The sequence below is a fragment of the Polyodon spathula genome, chromosome 21 (assembly GCF_017654505.1).
Source record: "Polyodon spathula isolate WHYD16114869_AA chromosome 21, ASM1765450v1, whole genome shotgun sequence".
Lineage (NCBI taxonomy): Eukaryota > Metazoa > Chordata > Actinopteri > Acipenseriformes > Polyodontidae > Polyodon > Polyodon spathula.
This window is the reverse complement of record NC_054554.1, coordinates 8870352-8893573: the sequence shown is the minus strand read 5'-3', so window position 1 is coordinate 8893573 and position 23222 is coordinate 8870352. Positions and strand designations below refer to the sequence as shown.

Below are 23222 nucleotides of genomic sequence, written 5' to 3'. Positions count from 1 at the left end.
TACCTTAAAAAAAAAAAAAGGTAGCGGCGTGGATCAGAAAACCTGAGTGTCTGGTGTGACCACCATTTGCCTCAAGCAGCACGACACATCTCCTTCACATAGAGTTGATCAGGCTGTTGATTGTGGTCTGTGAAATGTTGTCCCACTACTCTTCAATGGCTGTGCGAAGTTGCTCTACATTGGCGGGAACTGGATCACGCTGTCGTGCACATGGATCCAGAGCATCCCAAACATGCTCAATGGGTGACATGTCTGGTGAGTATGCAGGCCATGGAAGAACTGGGACATTTTCAGCTTCCAGGAATTGTGTACAGATCCTTGTGACATGGGGCCGTGCATTATCATGCTGAAACATGAGGTGATGGCGGCGGATGAATGGCACCACAATGGGCCTCAGGATCTCGTCACAGTACCTCTGTGCATTCAAATTGCCATCAATAAAACACAATTGTGTTTGTTGTCCGTAGTTTATGCCTGCCATACCATAACCTCACACCCACCATGGGGCACTCTATTCACAACGTTGACATCAGCAAACTGCTCATCCACACGATGCCATATACGCTGTCTGTCATCTACCCGGTACAGTAGAAACCGGGATTCATCCATGAAGAGCACACTTCTCCAGCGTGCCAGTGGCTATCGAAGGTGAGCATTTGCCCACTGAAGTCGGTTACGAAGTGGAACTGCAGTCAGATCAAGACCCTGGTGAGGACAAGCACGCAGATGAACTTACCTGAGACTGTTTCTGACAGTTTCTGCAGAAATTCTTTGGTTGTGCAAACCCAGTTTCACCAGCTGCCCGGGTGGCTGGTCTCAGACAATCCCGCAGGTGAAGAAGCCAGATGTGGAGGTCCTGGGTTGGCGTGGTTACATGTGGTCTGCAGTTGTGAGGCCGGTTGGACGTACTGCCAAATTCTCTAAAACGACGTTGGCGGCGGCTTATGGTAGAGAAATGAACATTCAATTCTCTGGCAACAGCTCTGGTGGACAGTCCTGCAGTCAGCATGCCAATTGCATGCTCCCTCAAAATCTGAAATTTGCATTGTGTTGTATGACAAAACTGCACATTTTAGAGCGGCCTTTTATTGTCCCCAGCACAAGGTGCACCTGTGTAATGACCATGCTGTTTAATCAGCTTCTTGATATGCTATACCTGTCAGGTGGATGGATTATCTTGGCAAAGGAGAAATGCTCACTAACAGGGATGTAAACAAATTTGTGCAAAATTTGAGAGAAATAAGCTTTTTGTGCATATGGAAAATTTCTGGGATCTTTTATTTCAGCTCATGAAACATGGGACCAACACTTTACATGTTGCGTTAATTTTTTCAGTCACACACGCACACACACACATATATAGATATATATAATAATATAGTATATAGATAATATCTATATATATATATATATATTTGTTTGGTATATACACATAAACCATATACATTAAGCCATATACAATAACCACCAGAGTATGCACCAGCACTTTATAAAAAAAGACAATGGGTCAAAATTTCTATTAAATTATGACTTTTTTTGAAATCAATATATTGTGTAATTAATGCATTTTTCTCATGCTGGACACCTGCATACAAAATGCTTCCCTTTTTTCTACTTAGAGCAGGTGCTCATCACGATTGAAATGTTTACAGTCCAGACACATGCTTCCTTCCCTGTGAAAATCATATTGCCACATTTGTTTTAATTTTCTATTATACTTAAAACAATCAACAGGAACACACATTTTCTTTTTCAAACTACTAGCCAATAAGTATCTGTCATAAAATAACATTTTCATTTATGTACAACAAACACAAAGGAGAGAATCTTTCTTTTAATTTAATATTAAACAGTGTACCACATTACAACAGTTTACTCAACATGATTTAAAGGTTCTCTTAAAAAGCTCCAAACCCCGCCCACCAGTATGGGAGCTTGCAAACTACCTGCAGCCTAGTCAGCTTAGGCAAATGATGAAGTGAATTGGGCAATATGGCAATAACAGAAAATGAAATGTCCCAAAGTTTAAGGGGTCTAGAATAAAAAAATTATACAAAAATAGTGCAATGCATTGCCCCGCACTTTACCCCATATCCCAGAGTAAGAACAAAAGTCAGCAGAAAGTTTTTATTTTTTTTTTAATTATTAATCATACAGGAGTTTAATTAAACGATTCAAATGATGTGTAATAACAATTAAAAAGCTAAAAGCAATAAGGGAGTTCTTACCAGCAACAGTAATCTCATTTAATAACCAGTTTCAGTTTCTCAGCCCCATTGCACTTGAGAATATCTTGTGCAATTGTTAAAAAAAAACTCCAACAACTTCACAATTAACAACTTAAAGTAACTAATGAAATACTTCTTTAAAAGTTACATGTCAAGCACTTCCATTCACTATCCAAGTTGTGCATTTGCAGTTCTTTTCACATATGAAATCGGCATAGAGAATGGAAGCACTAGACAGGTAAGATAAATTGATCTATTTCATTAGTTATAACCTCTTAATAAGAAACCATTCCATCTGTGTGTGTGTGTGTGTGTGTGTGTGCGTGCGCAGCTTATCCATAATTAGGCTGATAAATGTCCAATATTTGTCTTCAAAAGGTTATGGGCCAGGTGTGGAGGGTACTCCAGTTCCCTTCTCTGAGATTACAAAATGATTTCTTGCCTTTTGTGGTATGGATGAAAGCAGCGGGGAAACAGGGGCACTCGCAATACCTGAAAGGTCAGAAGAAAAACAAACACACACCCGTTACTATAATAAAATGTACAGAGTACCAATACAGGGTTACTGTGTAGTTCCTTCAATACTAGATTATAATAATTGACGGCACATTTCCTTGAATGAATATTATTTAATATTTACAACAATATTGTATGATGAGAAATACTTGTATAGACATGAACATGCAAGAATTATATTGAAAATCGTATCTATATAAGGTCAAAATCAAAATGAGATGTATGCATCTCAATATTATAGTACCAAATATTAAACTTTTGTGGAATCATTTTTTGTGAAAACAGTTAAAAGAGCTCATACCCAGTGTCACTAAAGATTTTAAGGATTCCAGGAAGCTTGGGCTTGAAAACTTGACAGCGCATCTAAAAGGCTCTGGTCTGTTTGTTAGTATTCTGTTCTCAGGATCCTTAAACTTGGTTTCAAGCTGTGTAGGGTGGAGAAGAAGAGAGATACACCCAGAGTATATATACACACTTGTAATTTAATTCAATTATTTTTATTATTTTCTCCCAATTTAGAATATCCAATTATTTTTACGCTCAGCTCACCGCTACCACCCCTGCGCTGACTTGCGAGGGGCGAAGACTAACACATGCTGTCCTCCAAAATGTGTGCCGTTAGCTGCCCGATTCTTTACACACTTCAGGCTAATCAAGAAGCCACCTCAGAGCTACATGTCGAAGGACAACGCAACTCTGGGCAGCTTACAAGCATGCCCGTAGGCGCCCGGTCAGACCACAGGGGTTGTTGGTGCGCGGCAAGCCGAGGACACCCTGGCCGACCTAAGCCGTCCACCCCCTGGGCGGCGCTCGGCCATGTGTGTGCCGACCCCTGGGAGCTTCCGTCCACAGTTGGCAATGGAATAGCCTGGACTCGAACTGGCCACGTCCAGGATAAGGGGCGCATTCTACACTCCACGTGGAGCGCCTTTACCGGATGCGCCACTCAGGAGCCCCTTAAAATATCGCATATTCTTAGATGATATACTAAATAGGCAAATTCAGGCAAAACATTGAAAAAAGCAAAACTGACTCACTTTACTGAAAATAAAACAAACCTTAAAAACCGCAGTCTCTAATTTCGGCAAAGGCCCATCTCCAAACGTTTGTGTGGCTACTTCCTTCAGGTCAGCCAAACGTTTTGCATGTTCATGTACAATACCTTGATCTCAAACAGAGAAAACATATTTATCAGTTTAAGTATATTACCAGATATATATTTCATTAAAATAACAGTTGAAATAAATCCTTTTGATTTCAAGGGGATAAGCAAATGAGCTGTAAAATTCACATCAGATAAATATACTAGGAAAGTGTTATAGAACACCCTGCAAATTTGAATGTGCACTAGGTTACCTTTGCTGTGTCCCGTGTTGTCTGTATCTTAGCATTATGTTTTTAAATATATGTTGCCAACTGGCAACGGTTCACAAAAAAACAAAACAAAATAAAAACTCTAGATGCTTAACCTAGGATATGTGAATAAAAAAACATCACATTAAATCAGGAATATGTTGAAAAAAAATTTGCTGTGGTATGGAAAAAGGGGATAAAAGTGATGTGTTTCTTATAAAAACATTGCAGGGAGTTCTCTAACACTAACTAGAGCTGTGCAGTTTACATACCCCTTTCTGGAGAATTTCTTTCCTGTAGGGGTTTTGGCTGATAAGTCTGAAAAGACTATATATATAAAAAAAAAAAAAGCACTGTAAGTCACAAACTCAGAGAAATATTTTATTATTTAAATATATAATCTTACAGAGCAATTATTTTCTACCACCCCTCCAAATTTTTTATCATCTTTGACCATTAAAATCCAGGACATAAGCTATTTCCCTGACATACAGTTTGTCGAACCAAGTAACATTGTAACACAAGTAACACAACTGCCTGAACATCTTTTCTATGACCTAAGACAGGTCTTCAAGAACCTGTATGAACCATGCCCGTAATGACTTCTTGCTAGTGTTCTTGGATTTATAACATATACCTGTTTATATCGGCGCAACACTAAATCCTTCAGTGACTTCAAACAGCGTCCTCTCAGCTGAATCTCTTTGATCTCATCATGTTTAGCTGCAATAACCAGTGCCTGTTCAATAGAAACAAAGTATACCACACTCTAATAAACTGCTAGTACACTGAATATTTAATGTTATGAAATCAGCTAAGAAGATCATCATTTTATAGACATTGGTCATGATTTCAAAAGCAGTAGACACTTTTGTGGTCATCAATTACATGCAAACATTATAAATTAATGCAGACTTTACAGTTACCTGAGAAAGGAGTGGTCTGTGTTTAACATTCAAATTGGATATGAACACATAAGGAGTGTGTAACTGGTACACTACGTATGTGGGTTTAAATTGGTTGGGCTTTGTAAAATTGTCACCCCAGGCAACACGGATCCATACGGCATCATCTTCACATTGCTTCATGCCAATGGATACCTTGAAAGGAAATACATCACATATCACAACTGAAACTGATTTTCTATCAGCACCTGCATATGGGTCCTATTCACAAATATTAGCCATTTTATAGTGTTTGCATTCAGTGGTCAAGGGTTCTGTTTCTCCAGTATTGAGAAACAGTCAAATCAAGTAAATTTGCATTTATCAAGCAATATCATATTGAAAGCATAACTGGATTTCATAATTGGATAAGGCTTCAAGATACTGTATATGTAAGTCACCATTATATCCATGTGGCCAGGGTCCATTAAATAAATAATTAATATACTTACATGTCTTATAAGGTCTTTCAGATTTACTTTGAACTTCTGACTAAATTCTGTCATGTTTAAGACAAGGGCATCATCTGTGGAAAGAATATCAAAACAAACAGAGACCAAAAAAGGTAGAACAGTTGCCAACACAATTTCATTAAAAGTACATTAGTTTATATTACATAACAACCGGATATTGATCTGCCATTGTTTTCTACGACGGTCAGCAGTTTTGTTATATGTTTAGGGAACTGTAAATAAAGCACAACTGAGATTAAACTAATTAATAACACTGTTTGCCATGGATGCTCGAGCCTGCTCTCTAAAAGCTAACTATTTCAGTGGACAAAATCATTATTTCAGTTAAACAAAGATAAATAAATAACTTGTAGTAGAATAGTGATAACAGCATTGCTGTGGAGTGTTCCTTGGTAATAATGGTCTCAGGCTTTATTGACTTGGGAGTTCCATTATTACACCCATAACACCACAGTAACACCATTATTCCTTAAAAAATATACAAGTAACCTATATGCTAATTTTTGTTAAACTTCCATAATGTACATTACCCATTCCTACCCTTGTGCTTCCTGCAAATGACATGGTGCAGTTTAAGTCATGCTAGTTTACATTAGTGTTGCAGAACTGAGTTCATGGACAGAACTGTCTATTGCGATATATTTACCTTGCCGTTCTGAGAACTGATAAACACTCCAGTTTCTCTTATTAGGGTATTCACGGTTGTCTGTAAAAGAAAGTATATATGTAACTATTTCCGGCAATATTATTGCTGAAAATATATGTTCCTGTTGAAATATATCTGTAGGGGTTTGCTATAAAATGTTATCATCAAGTCAATTTGGAAAAAAAGGAAAACCCACTTTCTGCAGGTAAAACACAATAATGGGTTGTATAAAGCTTTAAAAAACTATTCATCCAAAAGGATCTGATTCTTTGGTAGCCTGTGAGGTTGTCACACCCACTGTTACTTCAGCCACTGTTTGGGGGCATGGAGTGATGCGATTGCAGGTGATGAATAAATGCCATACAAAAAACACCCATGTCAAGCCATACTCACATATCATGTCCAGTTGTATTACATGTCGAATTCTCACACCATTTTCCTGTTATTTTTAAGGGAAAAAAAATGTTTATTATCTCTAGCTTTTACAGACAACAGTCTTCTAAAATAAAGAAACTCCAAAGCGTTATAGATATTTATGTAAACCTATAGTATTGCACATTGTAGCCATTACCTTTCATCGAAAGAAGCTGCAATAAATGTTCATGTATCCCTCAGTTCATAAGTAAAGCACACGCACAATACAGTTACTCGGAGAAACAAGTTACCTCACAAAAGGCGAGCACTTTATTGTGCAGGATGTGCTTGGACTGCTGAAAATGTAGATCTTGGAGCTGCGGTGCTGATAAGAATCCCCATTCATTCAGTATACTCTTAAGACTTGAAGATGGGATTCTCTGCAGAGCCTTTTCTAAAAACGGTATGACTGAATCTTCCATGTTTAGGCTGTAAACATGGAGAGAGGTGTCACAAACTCATGTAAACAAACTCAAACACTTATACCCCTTATATATCGCTCATTCATATATATACACACAAACTTTATGGATCTGTACCATCTGTACCAAATACGCTGCCAGCTGTATTTATTTGTATCTTAACTGACTAACTTCTCCTCCCCGTGACTAAACACTGCTGGATAATTACACACAATTTCAAATACGGTAATTATTTTCGATCACTAGGATTATAACTTAAACAATAACAGTAAATGACCATTACAGCGTATAGGCTTTCTTTTTTTTTGTATAAATAAAAACAGTAGATAAATAAACGCAGAAAAAAACACCAGTTACCTTCTCTCCCCGCCAACCTGCAGTTGCTTGAATAAGCCAATCAGAAAAGACAGAGTACCACATGGGCGTTCCTTCCGGCTCAGTTGTATGTTCCGTTGGTTTCTGGGAAATGTAGGCCAGACAGCCTTTCAGGAGGGTTTTTCTTCTTCTGGTTAAAGGAAGTTGGCGTATGCTACCTAGTCAAATCAACTCGAGAGCAAACTCAAGTGCTCCCAGATTAGCCTGAATTTTTCAAAACTCGACTTGATTTTCCTGTATTCAGATTTTACTGGTTTAATTTTTCCCTACATTGGGACGCATTCCTACTCACACCCATAGAAAATAGAACTTGACTTATATTCTGAAACACTTTATGATTTCGAAAAGGTCCTTGAAGCTTACTTTGAATGACCCGATCTCTCCAAACAGTAATCCTTGATAACGCTTCATCGTGATTTCACGTTGCATAACGTGCTGTCATGTTAAATCTTTTTATTTATTTATTTTTACATATTTATATTACAGATAAGCTATTCTTTAGGTATTATTCCAATGGCTTTTATAGAGAGTGTTGTTAAGGGATTCCATGATTAGTGACGTTATTTTCTGCTCGGCCCGAATAGTGAAATGGTACCAAAGGACTCGAGTTGGCTTGACTATAGAAACGGTATTATACTACAATAGCAGATGATGAGCGCCCTCTATCACCCTTCTATAGTATAATGTCATCAAGATACGTCCCCATTTAACAGTAGTATACTGTATTACATGTTTTTCTTTCCCCTTTTGTTTTCCTTTTCCTTCCTTCTACGCTATGTATGAATTTATTACCCACCTCTAATGCATTCAACTGATTTATTAACACCTCTCTTTGTTGTTTGAATTGACTGCATTCCAAATTATAATGTTGTTCAGTGTCCAAACGTTGACTATCCCCACACAACCCGTCTACATGTTTCCCTATTCTAATAAAATGCTGACTCAATTCCGTATGTACAGCTCGCAATCTCTTCATTATAGTTTCTTCCGCCCTGTTCACTTCCCCTCTAAACGGTTCACTCTCTAATCTAATCTTTGGCTGTATATTTTAACAAAAACCTTCCCTTAGGATTGTGTTCCCATTGGTTTTGCCACGGTTCCAGGATGGCTCTTAAAGTTGAATAGAAGCATTTGTCACCACCTTGTGGTGACTCAGGAGCGCTGCGTTTACGCAGTGATAACAGCAAGGTGACACATTTTTTTCTGGACTCATTACAAAGCACTTGAAATTGTGCTGGATCATGTCTGTTGGAGCGAGTGCGTATGTTCAATACTGTAGTAGGATTATGTAACTGAAATACTATCTACAGTAATCCAGTCACAGATATGTATATTAAAAAAAAATACAAATAGTATATTTATTTATAAGAAATGTTTCTCTTAGTCTGTTTTACAAAGTCATCACTACATAAACGCTACCCCTTTTATGAATTATTTATTTATGTGTGGTACTTTGCCCCTTCAACTTTGCAGCAAGAATGATAAAATTACACAACCAGCTCCGCCCTTTCTCAACGAAGGCCTGCCAAGGAATTATTTTAGAAGGGAAATCTGTCTTTTAAGTGGTTCAGCCGAATGCCACTCAATTGCTGTATTACAACTTCCGTAAGTGTGGTGTTTTGTTGCACAAAGTGGAAAGTAAGTATCGCTGTGTGTTTATATGCTATTTAACGCTTCGTATCACTGCAAGAAGCCCTCACTATAATTTATGTTTTTAAACCAAAGCACAGCAAGTATTTAGTACAGTCGGTACTGTTTAATAGACGGTTTTCATTTTAAATGTAATTTTACCGCTATGTCACCGACAGCATGCCGCAGTACATAGCTGCCAAGGTCAGAATGCTAAAGGAGAAATGCTTTTACTGGGGAATAAAAAAAATAAAAATAAACTGGAACTGTTTCAACCAAGACCTGGAGATTAACTGTGCTATCAATTAATCCCTCCGATTTTCCACATGGCTAATTGCAAAGAAGGTTGCTTACTTTCTGGTTGCATCGGGTTGTGTGGGTACTATGCGGCCATTCTTGAAGTAGCCGCATGCAAAGACCTTTACTATATGTTCTTTCCAATGTTATATTTTTTGGTTTAAAAAAAATAAATAAAAATAAGGATGAATTATAGAATTCATGATCAGAATTAATTTAAACCTGTTATTTTTTTTATTGTATTGTTATTATTTTCTAAAAATAGCAACTGTACTTGATGGAGGACTGAGAACATTAAATTACTTACCTGGTGCCTCTAGAAAAAAGCTGGGAGTTCTTTCCTGTAAGTACATGAAGTATGGAATATATTAGTGAGAGATACAGTAGTGATGGATGATTTCCCAACGATAATGTAAAAAGCACTTTTGCAAAAGAAATATAGAGCATCACTAAAGCAAAACAATAGGTTCAAACCTGATTTAATTTGGCAAGCGACAGGTTTATAGTATTACTATACAATTTACTAATTGTATATTTCGATGGTTCTAGATGTTTCCAGTAATTATAGAACATGTTTGGCACTAGGCTGACTCGGTACATTTCACATTGACAACGTTGTGTTTGGAAGAATGAAATGGGCTCTGTAGAAATTGTAGAGTGGTTTAAAAGAGGCAGTTGTTTGTATTGTACACAAACTGATATGCATAGCACTATTTTTCTGAAGACGTGCAGATTTACCTGAATGAGTGTGTGCCCCCTAGTGGTTATTTGTATACTGAACTTCCACCTCCACCTTGCTCAAAGACTGTTTTTAGATGTACAATATGATGTCTTTGATAAACCTGCCAAAGAGTGTAACAGGCATTGTTGTGTGATGCAGTGCCATTATGGATTCAGTCCCCTGTCAGTGAGATGAGATTGTGTCTTTTGCATAGTGGTTGAGACGCATGCTTGCACTGTGAAGGACCACCAGTTCACATCTAGCCTCCGCCCTGTTAGAAGTCTAGAAACAGTAATACACTACAGGTAGTGGGGCTTCTACAGATGTGTGACTCATGCGTTAATTAAGCAAATAACATCAGCATGCCTAGGGTCATGTATAAAAATGCTGGATAGGCCTGGTTGCCTATAATTGTGGCTAGAATGGCTGCAAGAGGAGACCTCAATGACTTTGAAAGAGGGTTGGTTGTTGGGGCGCGTTTGGCAGGAGCGTCAGTGACCCAGACAGCTCAACTTGCTGATGTTTCTCGAGCAACGGTGTCAAAGGTGATGTCTGCATGGAACTCCAAGGGAAAGACTTCATCAGCAAAGGGCAACAGTGGGCGGAAGTGCATACTCCAGGATTGTGGTATCCATGCATTAATTCGAAGTGCAAGGCAAAACAGGCGAGCGACTGCAGATCAGTTGACTGCAAATTTCAGTCACGGCCTGAGCATCCAGTGTCATCAAAAACGGTACACTGGGAACTCCACAGAGCAGGACACCATAGTTGGGTTGCAGTGCACAAACCACTCATCACAGGCCTGGCAATGCACGTTTGCGAGTCCAGTGGTGCAAAGAGCACAGGCAATTGACTACCGAGCAGTGGAGAAATGTGATATGGTCAGATGAATCATCCTTCACCATGTTCTAGACAAATGGACGAGTGCACGTGTGGCGCCAACCTGAAGAATTCTACAGTCCTGAGTGCTTGGTTCCAACAGTGAAGGGTTCCGGTGGTTCTGTAATGTTGTGGGGTGCATTTTCATGGCATGGTTTGGGTGCACCCATTTTCTTAGAAGGCAAGGTCAATGCTAATCGCCACTTAATGGTACTGAATATTCATCTTCATCCCATGTTGCAGCATTTCTTTCATGCCGTGGGGAGGGGTGTCTTCCAGGATGACAATGCCCCCATCCACAGAGCACCTGTGGTCGCCCAGTGATTTGATGAGCATGACACTGATGTTATCCATATGTCATGGCCTTCTCTGTCACCAGATCTGAACCCAATCGAGCATTTATGGGATATTCTGGAATGACGCCCGAGACAGCGTTTTCCACTTCCACCTCCATCAACTGGGCATGAGTTGATTACTTTCTCATGGAAGAATGGCGCCACATCCCTCCTGCAGAATTCAAGTTGCTGGTAGACTCTATGCCACGGCACATACAGGCTGTACTGGCCGCACGTGGTGGCTCAACGCCCTATTAAGTGACTTTATATTGATGTTTCCATTTTTTTGTCCACTACCTGTACATCCCCTGCCATGGCTTTTAATTCTAAACTAGTAGACAGTATACAGAGAATTGCATAAAACAAGAAATGGCAATGAACTGTTTAATGAAAATGTATTTAAGACCTGGATGTCAGTAGGCTATCGGATGTGGTGTCAGTATCATGGTAAAACTGTCATGTTAGATATGTACAAATTACTGAGTAACTGTTTGTAATAATTTCTTACGTTCAAGATGCATGTAAATAGTCAAATGTACAGACAGTGAGACACCCTCATATATCCCCTTCAGTCTCATACTCTCAGTACCTTATGATAAATAAGGTTAATAACACATGTTCCAGGTATTGAATAATAAACAGATTACAAAACAAATAATACTACAGATGACACAGTTTTATGATACTTTAAATCATTTCCAAATTAAACTTTTGCTTTTGAAATAATTTACTGATTATGCTTAATGGCTTTAACATGAACATTATTGCTTTTTCTGAATTACATTTCATCGTGCTGCAATATCAGGCATTGTTTTTTTGTTTCAGCAGTGGCCTTGCTTCTCCCTCCACTTTGGCAGGCTAGTATTTTGTAAGGTCAGAATCCAGTCAAAACAGTCCCAGGAAACCAAAAACATGTGGCTGAAGGATTTTAGTAGACAGCAATGTGGTTTCATACCCGCTAAGAAGATTACAAAATACACACATACTTTTCAAGGGTTCAATGCTAATTGAGATACACTACAATTTGAAACTCCCATCATAGGTATTATTTATATCTGCATTTTTTTTGTCTTTAATCAATTAGTATGTTGCACTGCACATGCAATTGTAGATAAACTGATGTTTTCCTATAACCCTGCTGGAACTATAGCAGAGATGAAATCTGATGATTCAATGGCTTGGGGTGGAGCTAGTATCCTTTAATGAATAAACTAGTTCAATGTATTTTAATTATAACTTCACATTTACTGTACTACCGTATGTAATGCACAGTTCTTGGTAATCGCCTTGGGTTGACAATAAGGGTAACAGTCCTGTTTTGAGGAAAAATTTACTGGGTTTAAACAGTCTAACAAATGTAGAGTTTCTAAATTTGATACCACAGAGAGATTTTTAAGCCAAGGGACATTTAGTGTTTTACACATCTGGTTACACTGTGGTGTACCAGATGTAATCTTTGTACTAAAGTGAATCTAAACGAGCACAAAGCCTTGGTTGTTGCTCTTTTAAACTTCAAGCCATACTTGTATTACTGTGTAATGCTTTACAATGGTGGGCCGTTTATTTGCTTTGTCTTTGCTGGATAGAAAGCCCTTAACTCAAGATGCATCCAGACCTGTCTGCCCACTTGCACACAGAGGAATGTAATGTCTTCATCAGAAAGCTCAAACAGTGCCACGCAGAGGTAAGAAAACTGCACCTGCATGTTTAATATTATATTCATTTATTGTTGTGTAGAACAGAAAAGAAAACTATGAGCTTGTTTTATGTTGCTCAGACTTTCTTGGACAGGACATTCCACCAGACGTTAATAAAACACACACCAGCCTGTCTTTTCTTTTATTGACTGAAATATTTAACTAAAGAACCTAAAAAAATACTGATGATTGCTCCATTGATTTTTATGGGAAATGTACTTTTGAACTTTGATAAAATGTGATTCATTTCTGCTAATGGCACGGTTTACCCACCCCAAGTAGTTTAATTTGAGCTGGTTTGTATTATTAACTTGCCAAATTAATTTTTCAGTGTTATGGACACTCTTTGGGCAAATTCTACTGTAGCCTGTGACCTGTAACCTAGGATGGCTGCAATATTGTGGTCATGAATTAGAACTTTAATAATACAGTTTTCAATTATTCATTGAAAATAAAACAATTTTCTAAATCTGCATATGTCTAAAGCTGAATACAGTTATCTGATACAGCCATCACATGTTGGATGAATCTGGATATTTGAAAAACCTTTATCAATATGTAAGGAGGCTGGTGATTTTCATACTTTGGAATCATATTTACAATTGATTATGAAGATTTCTTACCAGAGTATTTATTGTCTATATGCAATTTCTTAATTTAAAAGCTGTGATTAAATGATGCTTGCATAACTATGAAAACCAGCAATAATTTCATACGTCAGGATTAAAACCAAGGCAAGTTTGAAGCCCGGGCTACATTTAATGGTGTAATTTAAGAACCAGAAGCTGAGCCAAGACCAAACACTAGAAAATTGTCTTGGTACTAGATGAGCAGGGCTCTGTTAGTTGGCAGTGTTACAGTACCTCATTATTGTGCATGACCTGTCCCAATTGAAAATTAGCCAGAGAGAGTTTGTTATTGTAACTGAATACATCCTTCCTTCCTTTGTGTAATTACATTACGTATTTTAACCTACAGCACAACGTTCTGAGATTTTTCGGAAAGTGTAATGACATTGATCGAGCAATGCGGCAGTGTTTGAAGAAGGAGGTAAGGCAAAAAATTGGCTTGCATTACTTTATATTTTATTTTACAATAGTGTAGGGCTTTCCTAAACAGTTCATTTCTCAGGAAAGATTTAAAGAATGGTTTATCAAGTAAAATATATTATACAGTGACAGACAATCACCCAATGCCTTTATCAGTGTTGTCTTTAATTAAAGAACAATACAGTACTGTATATACAGGAGAAGGATGGAGGGATTTTGGAGGGATTTGTGATTTAAGCAACACAATTGAAATAGTTTTTATTTGTTGCATGATAATTTGTATAAGTGTTAATTTATTTAAAGTGATTGTAGCTAGAACTCTATCTTTGAGAAAACATGTATTTTAAAACAGTTTATCTGTTTCTACACAAGGTTTAAAAAAATCTCTGTTTGCAGGGCTTTTTAAATTGCTTTGCACTTCCATGGTCGTTGCACCTGGAGGGTGAAATTATCCCCACCCCTTCAGGGCCATCTTTCCTGTCAGTAACCAACCAGCTGCTTCCCCTATTGACTGACACGCCTTGCAGCAAGTAACGTGCTTTGACCTCAGAGACACTGCTGAGGTGAAATGATGTAGGAAGTGCAAGTGTAACATTTTGTGGAAGGCAATGGAAGCAAACTGAGAACTTTCTTTTACCTAATCTTGTACTAGATGTCATTTGAAAGTAAGGTACATTTCTTTTGAAACTGCTCATTTGAGACCTATATTTTAAGGTGTGAGGGGGGTTAAAATGGAAAAAGAAAACACACACACCAACACAATTTCTTAATCAATCCAGTTTAAAAAGATCAGCAAACAGAGTCACAATTTCAGAAAATATTTTAAGGAAAAACCATGTAAAATTAGATAGAAATAAAAAAAAAAAGATAAGTATTGCCCCTTTTGATTTTGTTAAGGACTGTTAAAAACAATACTGGTTCATTAACATTGATCACCGGAAAGCCAAGCCCAACTGCAATAGAACTTAAATCAAAGTTGTGGAATGTAGTGTTTGTGTAATGATGTGGCATTAGATTCCTGTTGAAAATCCAGAAAGAACATTTTGTATTTAGAACAAGGAATGTTATATTTCTGCCCTTTTGTCATCTAGTACACACAGTACCTACTTTGTTTTTCTGCTAGTACCAAGTGAAGAGAGCCAAGAGCCAAGCACATGCTGAAGAGATGCAACATAAGCTGACCCATCCTGCAAAACAAGATGCCAACTAAGTTTTGGTTTTGTACGATTGCCAGGCTTGCAGCAGGACTATTATCCAAGTTCATCAGGACACTTGGCTCAAGATCCAAGATACTGGGGACTGGGATGTAGATGTAGTTATTTTTTAAACTTCAAGCCATCTGGATACAGAAAGCTTTTCTTGACAGATGGATGTGTTGGTTTTTAAAATACGAAGCAATAAAAAGTCAAATAAACAGAAATGCTGGCGTTATTGACAGCACAAGCTGTTTCAAAAGATATTTCAGCCAGAAGCCTGCTAAAGAGAATTACACTGGCTTCATCGTCAATACTTTCATTTCACTGTGTTTCTCACAAATCAATAGATTGGCTGTCATAAGGTGTGTACTTTTAATTCAAAGCTTATTATTATTTTGTTCTCTTAACTCTTTGGTATGAATAACTTATTAGGTATTGTAATCTATGTCTACTTGCACTGGAATTCAGTATTAGAACTTTTCAAGGCTACTTGTATTTATGGTTAAATATACCAGGGCAAATTAAATTTAAATAAATAATTACTTGGTGATATACAGTATATTTTATGAAGTCCAGCATTTACCTTTTCCTTAGTTTAAGGTACGGGAGTCTTGCAGTTGACGTTAAAAGCATTGGGTGCTTTATTTTTTATCACAGGTTCTTTTCACAGGTAAAGAAAATAAACGACAAAAATCCCAACTCCATTTTAGAGTACTATCTTCACTGTTTCCTTTTCCCTGTCTAATGCCAGACCCGCTAAGATGTTTGACCTGACACAAAATCGAACAAACAAAACAATAGGTTTTTACCCTGTATCAAAACATATTGCATTACACAGAAGCGTCTTTGTCCAAGCCATCCTCCACCCACTTGAGCCGGACTTGATGATACACTTTTAGTTTTAATTCATTTGTTAACTTCTCTTACTTGCTTGCTTCCAAAGCTTTCCTACACAACCCACATAGACTACCATTCAGGACCCTTTTATCCAGGTGTACCAAAGTGGCTGACATGTTGCAATCACACAATTAACCTATAAACCATTAATTAATTCATAAATCTCGTTGCTAGTGTGACTAAGTGAAAAACAGAGACTGTCTACAGGACAGACTGTATCATTGTGGGAAATAATTCCCTTGTCATTCTAAGACATATTTATTTTGTAGCACTTTACCACAGGTTCCATCAAATGGACTAAAGTTAGACCAGTGGTTCTCAATCCTGATCCTGGGGGACCTCTGCCCTGCTGGTTTTTGTTCTAACAAAGCTCTCAATTACTTAATTGAACTAATAATTTGTGTAATTTGACTTTTTTAAATAGTGTAGCATATAAAAGTTGCAGAATTTAAGTTCCTTATACACTTTTATACCTAAATTGAAATCCCCATCTGTTTAAAATAATTAAACTCCGATTAGGCAAATTATTAGTTCAACTAAGGGTTCAATTATGTAATTGAGCACTTTGTTGGAACAAAAACCAGCAGGTCGGTGGTCACCCCCAGGATCAGGATTGAGAACCACTGAGTTAGACAATTGTAATAAGGCTTTAGCTTATGTGATTAATAGGTTGGGTAATATAATACTATATATGAACAGTAATAACACTTTATTTTTAATTAAGAAGATGGATGGATGTACTGTATTGTACCCTATCCATTACATTTTCATCTAGGGTACAATCCCTTCAACCCTAAACTAGTCTTAAACCTCTGTGCTATCCCAGCAGGGGATAGCTATTGATCATCTCAAGATCATGTCAGAACACACCGTACATTGGAAGGATACTCATTTAAACCACTGTCTGATACTAAACTGAGGTTTAGTTCAACCCCCAGTTAGACCTCACATTTCTGTAAGTCTTCAACATTCCAAACACTTGAGCCATTTCATTTGTTTAATGAAACCCTCATTCTGGTTTATTTTAGAAATGTATTAAACCATTCTTATGATACGTTGCCCTGTGTGTGTGTGTGTGTGTGTGTGTGTGTGTTGTGTTTTTGAATAAAATGTATGGGCTACTCAGTCTTATTATAGCAAAGTCTCAAACAAACAACTACCTTATATCCTCTTAATGCTTTCATCAATGAAATTGTGAACGTACTGAAGACTAATTAGCAGACCAGTAGACAGCAACCACGTACAAACTCCCACACTTGTTCCAGTTGCATCAAACTGTCATGCAGTAGCAACTCGTTGGTTTCATAGTGTATCAATTTTCATCAACATACATTCAGATGTGATAAAAAATAAATAAATATAAAAATTGTACAATAAAAACCACCTGCTCCTCAAGAATTAAAAAAAAAAAATCTCTGAAATATTAACGTTGGGGGGTGAAGAAAGCAGGCCTTATAAGAGAAAAAACACAGTAAAACCTCTAGGCATTGTCTTATTAAAACTAATTGGGGCTAAATTATACTATTGCTGGTGTGTTGAATTTGAAGTAGTTTTTTGACTTGGTTATAATGGAAAAAAGCTTTGCAGATTCACTGACTTTCACTGTCCTGTCTGGTTCCAGCCAACAAATACACCAAATAAGGAGGTTAAAAAAAAAAAACCTCAAAGGGGTCCCAGAGTGGCTCACCTGGTAAAAGCGTGCTGCAATTTTTCTTTTCCAAATCCATTATATTCTGAACAGGTATAACAATGAGAAGCTGTTTTCCAAAGGCGAATATTGAATACATAACCTGGAATGCTCACTTCAGAACAGAAAATACATACTTTTTAAATACCCCCCCGCCCCATAGTGCACATGCTTGACTTCTGAACTTTCATGATCAATATGTATTTACTTGGTGATTGTTGCTGATTGGTTAAATAAATACAGGGAAGTATATCTTCAATCTAGTGTTCAGAATATTCACATATTCAGAATTCCACTGTCATATAAATGCACTAAGGTTATACTTACAATAATTTATTGGATTTCATAAACTCAACAACCTCTAGGCTACATTTGATTGATTATTTTTATTTAACGAAACATTGCTGTCACATTATATCAGTTTCTATTTGTGTGCAGTAGAACATTTTTTTAGCATTTTGCTGGCTTACATTACCGTGTATGCATTGTATTGTATCGTGGAACAGCTGTACTGGAGAGCATGAACTTTTGCGCATCAGTCAAGATTTCTATGACGAAACTCCATGTTATTTAGGAAGTAGCTACCCTACCTTATACATGTTTACTGAAAGTAGTTTATCACAAAGCATTTTATTTTTTCAGAATTATTTCACATTCAGTATAAAAGTATGGAGGTGTGATGACCCTCCCAACACTAAAATGAGACAGATTCTTGTTTGTGTTCCACAAGATAAAAGGTGCCTCATTAACAGCAACAGTTAAGGCCAGTTCCTTGGTGCCCACCGTTTGTTACCAAGAGAAATCTTCACTTTTACACCTCTGTTCTATTCGGCTCTCCTCCTACCATTGCTTCTCTAAGTGCCAATTTATACATCTTCAGCATTCATCATAAGAGTGGTAAAGCTGTGTGGCTGTTCTCTGGCTACTGACCTGGTTTCAGAGACATTGGTAATAATAATAATAATAAAAAAAATGCTTGGAGCCATTCACAGTGATGCTCCAGTTATGTAGACAGCACTGTGATGGAAAAGACAATTCACAAAACAATACTATCCCCACAGGTTAGTAAATGTTCCATCAGAAAATAAGCAAAATCGTTCTGTTGGCCACCAACTGGAATAATAATAATAATATAATAATAATAATAATAATATAATAATAATAATAATAATAATAATAATTAATTAAAAAAACAAACGAACAAAAAAAAACACATAATGGTTCATAAATAGTGTGTGTTTCAGAAAGTACATTGTTTGCAGACACCATGGTTTTCAAAGAGAATACAGAAGCGAGGATAAGAGTTGTCTCTAAAGCAGAGGTCTCTAACCCTGGTCCTGGAAAGCTGCTGGGTCTGCTTGTTGTCGTTTCAGCCTGGTTCTTAGTTACTTAATTGCACCAATTATTGGCTTAACTAGTGAAGATTAACAGGTGTTCCAGATCTTTAGCCACTGATGATGTAAAGACACTTATACAACCTGCTGGATAGGGGCTCTCCAGAGACCACTGCTCTAAAGTATCTCAAAGTATAATTTAATCTGAAAAAGTAGTGTGTATATTCATTGCACACTGCAGGCGTTAATATCGTACTTCACAGAGCTGATGTACACCCCCCCCCCCCCCCCCCCCCGCCAAAGTACAATATTAACGCACCTGGTGAGCAAGGGATTGACGGACAGCTCTTTCAGATGACGGATTCTAAGTGACGGTATGGATCCAGTGTGCAAAATGCCTTGGCATGCAGACTTCAGGGTTTCTAGATATATTTTTAAAAGTGAAAATACATGTTTGCTAGTTTTTTATATGCTTGTGTGGACTACCCCATTAGGGCACTCTATATTTATTAAAAACAAACAAAAATAAACGTGCATTTATCAGTGTGGATGTGTGAAAAAACATAAAAATATTGGCAGCGATATGTCATATTGTTAATAGAAAATACTTTATTTTATGCAAGTGAAAAAAGGGAAATAGGTAACAATAAAATTAGACTAATGTGGGGGAGTATGGAAATTGGCTGTTTGTAATATAGTACAATAAATTGTAAGACTGATTAAACTCATTAAATTCAGTGTTAAAACTTGAAGTTAAAACTGCAGTGACAAAACAAGCAAAATAGAAAGCAAAAGTTAAAAATGTATTGTCAAGGCTACGCCAATGAGGAACTGAAAAGTGAAACTTACTTTACTTGAAAAACAAAACCTCATGATTGAATGTGGTTTTGCAATATTTACATCTTTAACTATATTTTAGATCATTTAAAACACCGAAATGACAAAAAAAAGGAGTCCAATTTATAACTTCCTTAATAGGTTTGTAGTCAAAGCTTCAGAACAGCCTTATCAAAAATGTGTTTATGAACACCTTCATAAACACACAAAGCTGAAAATGTGCCATTTGTTTAAAATCCTGCTTAATCTCAAGTCATTAAATTAACAACCCCGACCTGTGATGGCAGATGTGATAATTTCTGAATTTAGCTTGCTAATAACAAAAACATTTAAATTGGCGCTCTGGGCACTTTATATTTAGTTATAATTACAGAGGCTTGACCCTTTACTGAGAGATTGTCCCAGTTGCCTTCAATAGTATAGTTCAGTTGCAGTATTCTGCTAAAAGAAGATTAATTGTTGTCTACCTAAACAATTTCATGTCAGGAAGTGTCAATGGTTTGTTACTTCAAGACCAAAATAAATTGATTTGAATTAAAACTAAAATAGTGTAGAAAATATATATTGATCTAGTCTCTACACTGCCTGTCAAAAGTAAAAACAAACATTAGCAGAACCATATTACTTTATTTGAAGCTAAACGCATATGTTATCAGTTGAATTAAATTCTGCTGTTCTAGTAGGACACTATAAAATTATTTTTAGGTTGGTATAGAGATGAAAACAAACAAAAAACCTAGTTTTACAGTTTATCAATGGATTAGAATTAAGTGATAATGAAATGGCTCACCAACTGTACAAGGAGATAACAGTGATATAACACAATCAAGTACACTTGATGTAGTCTCTACGCATCCTCTAGATATTGCTATTATATCATGATAGGTTTTGTGTTTGCTTCGGTAAGGTGCTGGGTTTTAATAAAAAGTAGCATGCTACTTCGACTGACTCAGGTATTCGGCTCGACCTCTGTCAATGTGTACAACAGAGATTCCACTTATTTTAAAGCACAGTATGACAAACTCACTCATTCATTGACTTCTCGTCAACCTACATCTAATAGTATCAATACTAATACTATATGCATTGAGATTATAACACTAAACATCCCTTTATTTATAGTGGAAACATGGGGCACATTGGAATGTAAAGCAATGCAAAGCTCATTAAAATACACCTGTGGATCTCTTGATAAGCTTGAAACTGCTAGCAACCATGAACAATAGTAAAAGCAGAGACTGTACTAGGGTGGTATCTCCCTCATTCATACCAAATGACTATTAAGTAAGTTGTAATATGTTTGCCAGAGTTGTAAATAACAGACTCTATTGTCTGTTGGCATAGCTTTTTAAGAGAAACAAGAATGATTTTTTTTTTAAAGGCCCCATTGTACTTAATTAATATAAAACGTATTTGTAAAGAAAAAAAGGGAACATATTGGCATGTTTTCACATGCCAACCATATTGAAATTTTCAAAGATTCTGTTTTCAACTTCTCTGGTCTTGTGGTCAATACCACACTGTTCTTCCATTTCCATTTAAAAAAAAAAAAAGGTGTGCTGTTGCAACTGGGACGGATGCAATGTCTTTTTAAAACCACTTAAACACATTTTTGGTCAGAACTATCACAAACGTGTCTGATATTCCAAAACAAGTTCCCCCCATAGTTTCATTATATAAAACATTGTCATTAGCTTTAAAAGTGCAGCTAATGTAAGTCACCTCTTTCAGTTCCAGCTAAAAAGCTTGTGACATTTGATATATGGTAACTCATGCAGAATCGTGTACAATTAAACTCATAGTTGTGATTCAATCTATCTTGCAATTACAGAAATAAAAGCAAGAGGTCAGAAGGACAAAATATGTTTTTTAAAAGCCACTGCACATCAAAGCAGTTCTGATTAATTCCATATAGTTTTATTCAAAGCAGCTTTCTTCACAATGTATAAATACTGCATATTCTTAACACACATGAAAAATACAACTTCTAAGGCACCCAGAAATGTGTTCAAGACTAGTTACAGGAGCATCAACTAACATACCGTACACACTTGAATTGACAGTGTTCATCACAGAGGAGTAACAGGATTGGTTTAAATATCACAACAATATTTACAAACACTGTGATACAGGGGTGCCTCTACCTTTAGAATATTAAAGAAAACCCTCTGCTGAGGTACCGTATGTTAGAAGTCACTTTTCTTTTTGCGTGAAATTGCAATCCTAGAATTCACACATATTGATCCTGTACCTTTGTTGACAACAGCCATTTAAAACACAAAAATGTACACCTACTGTAAGGTAGGATTAAAATTCAGTGTTTTGATTGAATGTTTATGTTACTGGTATTGAATTAATTTTTTTATTTTTTTTTGGTACTCTGCTTCATTTCTTTTATCCTTTTTTTTGTAATAAGCCTTCGTTATATTCCTGAAGAAAAACATAAAAAAAACAAACAAAAACAAACAAAAAAAAACTATTATACGATACCAAAAAATACTTAGGACTGTTTCTTATAAATATTTCAGTTACCAATTACCTCAAAAGCCAGACTGACAATTTACACAAAATGGACAGTTTGGAGATTTGGCCAGTATACAGTAGTTCAATAAATCCTTGAATAAACCGACTAGATGGCATACAAATGCAATCAGCAGGTTGTGCGATTTCCACTATTATATTTATTAGTAGATGAAAAGGTTGTGCTGTAAAGTTATACTTTTGTGTGTTGTATAAGCCTGGCACTGACGGACCATTTCTAACCTGAGCAATGGGTGGAAGGTGGCAACTTCAAAATGGTGGCACTTATTCTAGAGTTACAGGCATAATGGATTTCTTCGTGGCTTTTGTTTAAAAAACAAAACAAAACAAAAAAACACTACTGTGCACGTAACAATTAGCAAGAAAGGCTTTTGTAACCTCATTATTTTGAGTTTTGTGTGTAAATAGCACCTTAGTGAAAGGCACACTAAACTGTACTGTATTGTACTAAAAGCAAGCAAAAACTGGCTTAACTTTTCCCTTGATCCAATAAAATATCCCCACTATCAACCGCAAGATAGAAACTGAAATATACAGGAGTTCGTCCAGTCCATACACACTCTACATACATACACTAAACTGTAGCGCAACAAATATGAATTGCAAAAATGGGCTTTCAAAATGGAAATTAGGTTTGTCTTTCAGCTACTACAGTGCTATGGTGATTGAAAATTGGCATAAATTATGTATTTTTAATTTTTGTTTTGGAAAATATCAGGGAATAGAGGCCAGTACATTTGAAAATGTATGGA

At 36.7% G+C, this 23222-nt stretch overlaps 2 protein-coding genes across 2 annotated transcripts; one reads left to right on the top strand and one right to left on the bottom strand.

Moving 5' to 3' along the window:
* Window positions 1–1814: 1814 nt before the first annotated feature.
* Window positions 1815–7718, bottom strand: cenpn (centromere protein N). Its single transcript, XM_041221314.1, has 11 exons — window positions 7354–7718; window positions 6826–7003; window positions 6554–6599; window positions 6161–6220; window positions 5494–5567; window positions 5024–5197; window positions 4735–4836; window positions 4370–4424; window positions 3803–3912; window positions 3046–3169; window positions 1815–2720 (listed from the first exon to the last, which is right to left on the bottom strand). Exons 2-11 carry the CDS (start codon window positions 6994–6996, stop codon window positions 2608–2610), a joined length of 1029 nt encoding a protein of 342 aa, XP_041077248.1. The 5' UTR covers window positions 6997–7003; window positions 7354–7718; the 3' UTR covers window positions 1815–2607.
* A 1216-nt stretch (window positions 7719–8934) lies between these two features.
* cmc2 (C-x(9)-C motif containing 2) lies at window positions 8935–15878 on the top strand. Its single transcript, XM_041222328.1, has 6 exons — window positions 8935–9009; window positions 9563–9640; window positions 12317–12424; window positions 12846–12916; window positions 13908–13979; window positions 15102–15878. The coding sequence occupies exons 3-6, from the start codon at window positions 12352–12354 to the stop codon at window positions 15186–15188; spliced, it is 303 nt and encodes a 100-aa protein (XP_041078262.1). The 5' UTR covers window positions 8935–9009; window positions 9563–9640; window positions 12317–12351; the 3' UTR covers window positions 15189–15878.
* Window positions 15879–23222: the final 7344 nt, after the last annotated feature.